Genomic DNA, 10,034 nt, shown 5'->3' with positions numbered 1-10,034 from the left:
CACCTGGAACGCGAAAAACCACTTTTCCTGTAACTACTTCCACTTTATTTTAATGTTAAGCGCCATGGAGACGATCAAATATCTTTATCAACCGTTTCGCGTTTTGCTTGACAAAAAACAAGCGCATTTGCCTTCTGATCGTCGTGGTGAGTAAGTGCACGGACAAGAAAAAGAAATTGCTTGTTGAATTAACGCGTTTATTTGTACGTTTGCGGGCAATACACGAGCCAATCTCACACATATGCAATGCTTAAAGTATTTATTTGATTGTCTCCGTGGCGCTTAATGTTCTTTGCTATGTTTTTGTTTACAAATGCAACCCTGCCTATCATGAACTTGCAGACAGAAAAACTTCAGAATAAAATTGGAATAAAACCTGCAACTTCTGACTGAGAGAGAGAGAGCAAGTAACTCTCACAAAAGTGGTTTGACTTGCAGGTTTTTTTGGCACTTGGAACGCTTTCCTGCAAAAAAACCTGCAAATCGTGAATATGGTGAGTATCTGGAACGCAACTAAAATTATAGTTTAAAAAACTGAAGCCTCTCTATTATAATTGCCATTCGTACTGTCTTTAGGTAACTTGAGAATAGAAATCGCTGCATCTTTTAGGCGCATCAATATTACATAGTTACATCCCGAGCTAATAAAATGAAGGTAAAAAGCGTACTGACAAGTACGACAGCCGAGCGCTGCTACCCGATCAAGCATTGGTTCGTACTACTTCGATAGATGGCGCCGTAAGTATCAATCTGTGAGCGAATTAAGGTCGAGTTACAGAGGAGTAATCTCCATGTGGTTCAAGCGAAGGCACGAACACCTAAATACATACGAATATATATGTGTACAAGATGTTTTTCGCGTACTTACTCTTTCATCAATTGAACGCGCACAACGATCATAGAATTTATAAAGATGTGTAAGAAAAATGTCATTAGGTTTAATATGTTCATCCAAACTAATTTGTAAAATTTCAATGACATATGGAAAATTCCTATGGCCGATCCCCTGACGCAACATCGCACCCAAGATTTGCATATTCATTCTATAGTTTAAGAATCATTAAGGGAAATAAGAAATAGGAAAAAGTATACAATCAGCCTTATCGCACATTCCATGTGAATAAATCGTTCCCATTCAAAAACAAAAATAAACTTGGAAAATTTGGTTTTGGTTTTGCTTTAAAATTTTTGAGAATATTTGTTCAAATGGAAGAATAAAACAAAACCACATACAGTGGCAAACAAAAGTATTCGCTCAGGGAATTTTTCGCAATATAACGAGGGCTTATATTTCATACCCTCTATCTGCAATTTTCACAAAAACTACTTTGTGATGTTAGAACCCATCTTGGACTTACCTGTCATCACTGATGTTAACAACAACAACTGACTTTGCAAGTTAATAGTAAATTCTTCTGTCAAGCGTTATACAAGGTCAGATTTAATATCACCGATGACAGTTAAGTCTTATGTGGATTTTATATCAGAATCTCATTTTTGTGAAAAGTGCATACAGAAGGTATTGAATATAAGCCCTCTCTTTTTTTTTGTTACTCTAATTTCTTTTCGATATTTGTTTAATACATTTCATACTACACCAAAAAACATAAAAATAATATCTCTAAACTTTGTGCAAAACTCAAGAAATTACCATACTAAATGCGATTTCTGTTAAGATTTTCCACAAAAATTTTAAGTATGCAGTTTTATAGCCCATACAATATTAATATAACATAGTGCGAGGTTGAAGTTGCTAGCACATGGCACTGATTTGCCAAAAAATGCCTTCAGCTGAGATCACCTGTTTTGGGCATTTGCTCTTATCTTTTGCAATTCCTTTCATTTGTATTACAATTTCTTCCATTTCTATTACAATTTATTTAAAATATGCAACACATTGAACCAAAAACACCAATACACTAACCAAAAACACACCTACAGCCTGCCGGAAAGAAACGTAAAGTAGAAGAGTTACGTTACTTACGGAACTGCACGATGGTTATTCAGCCTCATTGCGTAAGTCGTAAATTAAGCTGAATTGTACGACTCGACAACATTAGCATTGTCTACTGTCGTGCTGAAATAAGTAAACGACGAAAATTGTCGAAAACTATGCAGTGCTGCCAAGTTTTTCCGTTTTAATACACTAGTCGAGTGGAAATTTTAGGCAATGGCGCTAAATTTTCGATACGATTCGACTCTCGAAAAACGACTTGCATTCGGCACGACTCTCGCAATGAGGCTGATTATTTTCTGCCATACAAAAAATTTTGTCGATCATACTTTGTTTGGAAGAAACAGCGTGAAAAAAATTGTCACAAATCAACGCGATTTTTCAACAACTTCAAACTTGTGCATTGTCATACTAAAAGTGAATGGGCTATAATCCTGATAACTTAGGATTTTGCTACTAAAATTTTAATAGAATGTTGAAAATTAGTGTGCAAAATTATTGAACTTTCCTGAGATTTGCACAAAATTTATATGTTTTATTTTTATGTTTTTTTTCGGGTAGTATGAACTTTGTCTAAAATATATTATCGAATTATTGTTTGCTACTGTACATATTTTAATTAATATAGAAAATTGGTGTGGGTATGTTAAAACACCCATTTCCGAAAAAAATTTCATATATACATACATACACATGAGGCCGTGAGTGTAAAAATGGCTAACCAACAATTTCTTTTACTCAAGCACTTAAAATAGTATTAAATATGAGAAACTTTAAAATACAAGTAATTTTTAAGCAAAAAACAAAACCGACTTTAATTCTTATATAAAACTATAAGTGTTAATTCTTTCCACGATCAAATTATCGGATCCAAACAAAATTACTGAGACCACCCTTGAGGTACCACCTTTCCGATGAAAAAAGAATTATCGAAATTGGTTAACGTAGTCCAAAATTATGCGGTAACATATATACATAAAAGAACACAGATATGTACATAAAAAATAATAAAAATAAAATAAAAATATTCCGACGAACCGAATATCCCAACTTTTTTGAAGTCGGTTGAAAAGTCGCTTGTTCTATGATTTTAAGGAACGCTTTGTAGCTTTATACCTTAAATTTAAACAAACTACTAAATTTATCACATTTGAAACTATTTCAAGTACAAAACAAAACCGTTGTTGTTGTTGTTGTTTTTTAAGTTAGGCAATTCTGCTTTTACGGCCTCATATACAATCTTTCAACTGACCTTATCCCATTTTCACGCATTTGTTGCAGCAATTCCCTAGCTTCCACTTCCGTTTGGCAGCCCAACGCTAGTACACCATAGGTAACAATATCGGGCTGCAGTCCGGCTGTGCGTATCATTGACATCACTTCCTTAGCTCCTTCATAGTCAAATCTCATCGATCGTTTTTTTATAAGAATGTTAAAAAAGTCAATGTCGGCTTTTAAACCTATTTTGCGGACAAATGATAATAAATGCTTTTCGGCAGCATATGTAGGCGGTACAACCTCCAGCAGAGTGGTAAACATTTCTATATCAGGAGTAACATCATTTTCTTTCATAATTCCCAAAAACCCAGTCAAGCCTCCAAGAAGTAAGAAACGTTCATGAGGACACGTAACTTGACTCAATGAAACAAGGCTGCCTAAATGAGGTTCTATTGCCAATAAATTTGGAATTTCCAATTGATCGGCTTCATTTTGAATCTCTATCGCCTGAGGGTTTTGCTCAACGTAGGGAAGATTTGATGGTTTTCCATCAGTTTTTAAACATATTTGCTCTCCATGTGTTTGTCCCCAAGGAAGCATTTCAGGACGTTCATAAAGGATTTCCTGCAATACTTTTTCCATAGAGTCAAGGTCACCAAAGCCACAGTCTCTCACACAACGTAAAACACCGCTGAAAGTATAATAATCTGGTTTCAAACCTCTCTGTTTCATCTTGTGCCAAGTAAGAAGACAATGGCTGAAATAAAAAGTTTATATGAGCACTTGAGTGAAATAAAAAAAGTTATTAAAATATTCACCGAAATCCCGTTTCGACGTCACTTGCACATGCTTGTAGCAGAAAATTAAATGTGTCTATATCTAACGTCAGTTGCTTTTCCAATAATTCATCGGCCAACATATAGGCGGTCTTTACATCCCCACACCGGCCGTAGGCTTTGATCATAGCGTTGTAATTCTTTACATTTGGTTCATAACCTTTTTGTATCAATATTTCACGTAATTTATTTGCTTGTTCCAGACCGTATACCGTGGATGGGGCATTTGCACATGCATTGAATAATGAAGTATAAATACCGCCCTTTACTTTTAATCCCCTTTGGCGCATTTTAGTAAACAGGTTAAAGGCTTTACGTGTATATCCCGCTTTTGCGCAACCACTTATCAGTAAATTATATATGTAAGCATCAGGTTTCGCTCGATCTTGTTTTAACATTTGCACCTCCAGCACTGCTATAGCCTCTTTCACTCTTTTCTCTTTGAGATGGGATTTTATAAGACGCGAGTAATCAATCTGTCTCATGGATTTGTTTTGCAGGTTAGTGGTATATTGCTCTTCAACCAAATCACCTGGATCTTCACTTATTTCAGGTAAGGTACTGGATCCAAATATATCGGCATCGTTGCATTTCTCACGAGGGTTCTCCGAATAATTCTTTATTTTTTGGGAGGATAAATCATCGGTGCTCATCTGTCCAGGTATTGTATGATCTTTTTGCAACTTGTTAACGCGGCGTTGTTCATCCCAACCGGCATCTTTGTCATATGTTTTTACATGTAAATAGCGCAAGCTAAATGAATGAGTTTCTGTTGAATTAGCTAGAAGATAAATTCGTTGCTGAAGCTTTAAATTTCGCGGAACTTTGTTTATAAACAATAAGTGTCGGAATGTTCCAGGTTGAATTAAGCGGACAGCCATTTCACTTTACTTGTCTTCTAAAATTTATCTAACCATTNATATCGAAACGCAATCAATAAGTTTAGTAAAAGCTCAAAATTTGAGCAACTGTCCATTGGAATCAATTACATGAAAAAATATATATGTACGTAGTTGTATATTATCGACTAGCGTCCACGCCGTTTTTTCGAGGGCCTTGTGTTTACTACATTTACTCCCTCATTATCATCAGTTTCCTGAAGTGTGCGTTTTTTTGCTTTCTTATTGATTTTCGCCAAATTTTTAAACAACTGTGAGGCTGATTCCTGGTTGCTTTCATGCTCCAAGAGTTCTACGCTCTCTGGTGTCGGAGATGAGCATGTCTCACTCTCAGCTTCATTTTCATTCAATCTTTGACAGCCAATCACTTTTCGAACTCGGCGATTAGACTCAGCAATATTTAAAGGCTGCTTCGTGACTCCATTATCATCACTATAGTTGACATAACTGTCATTATCACAACTACGTAGCTTGNGCGTACGCACTATCCAGTAAATCCAGTACTAATTTTACTGGTTTTTTACTGGATGTCGTTTTCGTACGCAAAAACTTGCAAGAAACTAGCAAAATAGGGGAAATTGAGAGAGCAAAAATGACAGTTGNGACTGCTCCAAACGAAATTTTTCTCTGGCAACACTGCCCGCATGTGGGCAAGGTTCTCACAACACCCAACCTTCAACCCTACGACCCGAACACCAGCCGCGCTCTGGACCGCGCCCCTCGACACCGCCCGCTTTCTCGGCCTCAGGCTTGCAGAGTCGGAAGATGGCAACGTCGAAACCGGTTTGTCTCCAAACAAAACTTATCATGACGTATGACGGGTGTGGCCTCACATTAATTTTTTATAAGTCGGCTTTACCAATTTCATATAAAGACCACGTGGAAAAAATAAATATTGGGAAATCATTTTTATTTACCAAATATCGAAACGCAATCAATAAGTTTAGTAAAAGCTCAAAATTTGAGCAACTGTCCATTGGAATCAATTACATGAAAAAATATATATGTACGTAGTTGTATATTATCGACTAGCGTCCACGCCGTTTTTTCGAGGGCCTTGTGTTTACTACATTTACTACCTCATTATCATCAGTTTCCTGAAGTGTGCGTTTTTTTGCTTTCTTATTGATTTTCGCCAAATTTTTAAACAACTGTGAGGCTGATTCCTGGTTGCTTTCATGCTCCAAGAGTTCTACGCTCTCTGGTGTCGGAGATGAGCATGCCTCACTCTCAGCTTCATTTTCATTCAATCTTTGACAGCCAATCACTTTTCGAACCCGGCGATTAGACTCAGCAATATTTAAAGGCTGCTTCGTGACTCCATTATCATCACTATAGTTGACATAACTGTCATTATCACAACTACGTAGCTTGCGTTTCNATTGGGAGTAAATATTGGCTTACTCTCCGAAATTTGGTTACTGGCAAGTTACTGGATATTTTTTGCTGGAGAATACGAAAACACAACTATTAACTCAACATATGACTTTTCTACATAAAATATAGAAAAAGGAGGACGACGTCTATAGTTTTAGANATCACAACTACGTAGCTTGCGTTTCGACGGTTTTTGCGTTTTCTTAGACGGTTTTGAATTTGATTTTGACATCGTGGAGCTGGTACTAGAGGATGTTCCATCACATTCATCTCTGTCCTCCCTCTCGTTAACATTACTATCGCAGTTTTCGATCTCACTAACTTCTTTTTCATTGCGACAGGGANCGACGGTTTTTGCGTTTTCTTAGACGGTTTTGAATTTGATTTTGACATCGATATGGAGCTGGTACTAGAGGATGTTCCATCACATTCATCTCTGTCCTCCCTCTCGTTAACATTACCATCGCAGTTTTCGATCTCACTAACTTCTTTTTCATTGCGACAGGGTNTTACTTTTTTACCTATCACTTAATCTCTTAAAATAATTGGTTTGGTCCAATACCCAGAAAAAAAGTTGATTTACAGTTTAATTAGATACCATTCGGAAAAAATTGCACTTGCAGATTTTTCTACGTTGTAAGTGCTCCTCTATTATTTGGCTTCATAGGGATTCGGATTCCTTCCTCATTGAAGTAGTAAAGAAATTTCGCTGTAGCGAAAGTGCGCAACAAGGGGGTGCCTTCTATTTTGCCTTAGTGTGTTTTTTGATTAGACGAGTTGTCCCTTCTTGTTATCTACATTCTTTGGTAAAACTTAAAAAAAAAATATCTGAAATTACAGACTTTAACAGTTTGTAAAATATTTTTAGTTCACTGTTATAAGTGCCATACCAACGAATTCGAAATATGTGCACCTTATTTTGGTTTTAAAAGGTTTTTTTCAGCACTTAAACTTATAAAATTCGTTGTTTTTATTAAAACTGCCGAAAACGTAAAAACAACCTTACGTCAATAAATGCTCAACCTTAACAAAAATATGTAGATTTTCATTTTAGCTACTATTAGTATTATTTAGCTCTTTTTCGACTGCTCCAAACGAAATTTTTCTCTGGCAACACTGCCCGCATGTGGGCAAGGTTCTCACAACACCCAACCTTCAACCCTACGACCCGAACACCAGCCGCGCTCTGGACCGCGCCCCTCGACACCGCCCGCTTTCTCGGCCTCAGGCTTGCAGAGTCGGAAGATGGCAACGTCGAAACCGGTTTGTCTCCAAACAAAACTTATCATGACGTATGACGGGTGTGGCCTCACATTAATTTTTTATAAGTCGGCTTTACCAATTTCATATAAAGACCACGTGGAAAAAATAAATATTGGGAAATCATTTTTATTTACCAAATATCGAAACGCAATCAATAAGTTTAGTAAAAGCTCAAAATTTGAGCAACTGTCCATTGGAATCAATTACATGAAAAAATATATATGTACGTAGTTGTATATTATCGACTAGCGTCCACGCCGTTTTTTCGAGGGCCTTGTGTTTACTACATTTACTCCCTCATTATCATCAGTTTCCTGAAGTGTGCGTTTTTTTGCTTTCTTATTGATTTTCGCCAAATTTTTAAACAACTGTGAGGCTGATTCCTGGTTGCTTTCATGCTCCAAGAGTTCTACGCTCTCTGGTGTCGGAGATGAGCATGCCTCACTCTCAGCTTCATTTTCATTCAATCTTTGACAGCCAATCACTTTTCGAACCCGGCGATTAGACTCAGCAATATTTAAAGGCTGCTTCGTGACTCCATTATCATCACTATAGTTGACATAACTGTCATTATCACAACTACGTAGCTTGCGTTTCGACGGTTTTTGCGTTTTCTTAGACGGTTTTGAATTTGATTTTGACATCGATATGGAGCTGGTACTAGAGGATGTTCCATCACATTCATCTCTGTCCTCCCTCTCGTTAACATTACCATCGCAGTTTTCGATCTCACTAACTTCTTTTTCATTGCGACAGGGTATATTGAGATCGCGTTTTTTGCGCTTTTTATCATTTTCATTAGGCAGCGTATTAGTTTCTATGCGCTTCAAAAAGTCGTCTTCAACAGTTTCTGGTTTCATGCTTTCAACACTGCTATCTACAGAAATTTCACTACTATGAGAAAATGTACGTTCTATAGCCGTTTTTAATGCATGAGAATGGAAACGGAAATCATGTACAGTTCCTTGATGCAGAAAATTTGCTATGCGGCTATTAGTTTTTTTTGATAAAACTATTACAAAACGATTGAAAGTCTCTAGATGTAGTACCACTTTAGGAATTAGTTTTGTTTCTCGTAAAATTTTGGAACTCTCCGCTTTGGGATTTGAGTGTTTACCCTGTGGCTGTTCTTTATCTATTACATTCGCTTCGATGTAAGAGACGAGCGCATAAATGTTTGTAGGAAGCGATTTTCCAACGGCACGCAAGAGAAATTCGAACCTGAAAACAGGTAAAAACGTAAGGTTTCGATGGTGCTGAGAAATTTTTGACAAACAAATCTACCCACCTTGTGGTTTTCATGCAAACTTGTGATGTTCCAACGCATCCCAAAAAGTGTTTAGTCAGATTTTTTAGACACATGTAGTGTTGTACAAGAAGTTTCAAAAGTTGGTCCATGAGTGTACCCAAAGGAATGCAAGCGTTCGCCAAGTTTATCAAGGCATTTGAGATATGAACTAGCTGCGAACAAATAGAACGCTCCATAGAACGCAGCTGACTAAGGCACATGTCTCGCTCGTCTTCGGTTATAAGACGATATCTGAAGTTTAAGTTGTTTGCTTTTTGAATGAAATAGTCTGCGTCATCTAATTGCTTGCGCAAAGCCTGGCATAGATACGTGAAATATGACTCAGCACTTTCCATCGTTAAGGACTTCAGGGTGAATGCAGGTGGGCACTATTGAACATATAAACTAAGTAATTACAAAAACTTGTTAGAACTAATATTTATCTCACTCACCTCACTCTCGTATAATTCGTCAGTCACGGCACCCCAAATGCCGCACAATTGTAATGATATCGTGTTGAAGAATGCGCCAGAATGTGTTTTTTGGCGCTGTGTGAATAGAAGCTTGTGCACTAAGCTCAAATTTTTAGACTTCACCTCATAGCGCTTGCAGAAGTTAAGCAGCCACGAATAAGACTCTGTAGTTAATCGATCTTCAAATGAAAGATTATCATAGAGCACCTCCAGGCACTTCATTAAAGCGTACAAAGTTCGCTGACGGTAAGCATTTTCATAATCATTCGTGGCGCTGCGCGAATTAGATAGATCATTGCGCTGTTCGTCCTCCATTAATTTGTCAATTACGTCATGCAAAATTTCGAGGGATTGCTTACAATGATTAATAGTATGGAAATCTAATAAAATAAGCAAACATTATTACACTGTGGGGATTCACATTTTTATACCTTTCATGAGCATGAAATGGTATTATAACTTTGGTCCGATGTTTGTAAGTACCAGAACAAAAAGAGATATACCCATGAAAATGTATACTATATGATCAGAACGTCGAGCTGAGTTGATTTAGCCATGTCCGTCTGTCCGTCTGTCTGTTTGTATGCAATCTAGTCTCAGTTTTCGAGATATCCGGATTAAATTTGGTAGGTGGGTGTATTTTTATAATGTATTAATCATTTGTCGGAACCGGAAGAATCGGACCACTATAACATATAGCTCCCATACAACTGATTGTTCAGATAT

The 10,034-nt window shown here is 37.1% G+C and overlaps 3 protein-coding genes across 4 annotated transcripts in view; all 3 read right to left on the bottom strand.

The window, feature by feature from the left end:
* The window catches only part of LOC108360077 (pentatricopeptide repeat-containing protein 1, mitochondrial), a 14,409-nt gene extending 9,489 nt beyond the window's left edge, over window positions 1–4,920 (bottom strand). Inside the window, exons 1-4 of one of the 2 annotated variants that reach the window (XM_017612229.1) lie at window positions 3,991–4,920; window positions 3,207–3,929; window positions 794–1,043; window positions 599–752 (exon numbers count right to left, since the gene is read on the bottom strand). In XM_017612229.1, coding sequence (XP_017467718.1) covers window positions 702–752; window positions 794–1,043; window positions 3,207–3,929; window positions 3,991–4,889 — 1,923 coding nt within the window. In that variant the 5' untranslated portion in view covers window positions 4,890–4,920 and the 3' untranslated portion in view covers window positions 599–701. Of the gene's footprint in view, window positions 1–598; window positions 753–793; window positions 1,044–3,206; window positions 3,930–3,990 lie in introns of those variants that run through there. The other variant, XM_017612230.1, reaches the window with a different exon arrangement.
* A 21-nt stretch (window positions 4,921–4,941) lies between these two features.
* Window positions 4,942–5,716, bottom strand: LOC108360067 (uncharacterized). The gene is made up of 2 exons (XM_017612210.1): window positions 5,581–5,716; window positions 4,942–5,391 (listed from the first exon to the last, which is right to left on the bottom strand). The coding sequence occupies exons 1-2, from the start codon at window positions 5,714–5,716 to the stop codon at window positions 5,036–5,038; spliced, it is 492 nt and encodes a 163-aa protein (XP_017467699.1). The 3' UTR covers window positions 4,942–5,035.
* Window positions 5,717–7,646: 1,930 nt separating this feature from the next.
* FANCI (Fanconi anemia complementation group I) overlaps window positions 7,647–10,034 on the bottom strand; it is a 43,714-nt gene continuing 41,326 nt past the window's right edge. Inside the window, exons 14-16 of the mRNA XM_017612227.1 lie at window positions 9,288–9,688; window positions 8,836–9,224; window positions 7,647–8,768 (exon numbers count right to left, since the gene is read on the bottom strand). Of these exons, the coding sequence (XP_017467716.1) occupies window positions 7,793–8,768; window positions 8,836–9,224; window positions 9,288–9,688 (1,766 nt within the window). The 3' untranslated portion in view covers window positions 7,647–7,792. The remainder of the gene's footprint in view (window positions 8,769–8,835; window positions 9,225–9,287; window positions 9,689–10,034) is intronic.

The sequence above is a fragment of the Rhagoletis zephyria genome, unplaced genomic scaffold (assembly GCF_001687245.7).
Source record: "Rhagoletis zephyria isolate East Lansing unplaced genomic scaffold, Rhagoletis_zephyria_1.1 Rzeph_scaffold_00514, whole genome shotgun sequence".
In the NCBI taxonomy this organism is placed as follows: domain Eukaryota; kingdom Metazoa; phylum Arthropoda; class Insecta; order Diptera; family Tephritidae; genus Rhagoletis; species Rhagoletis zephyria.
The sequence above is the reverse complement of the archived record's forward strand: the minus strand, read 5'-3'. Positions and strand labels throughout refer to the sequence as shown.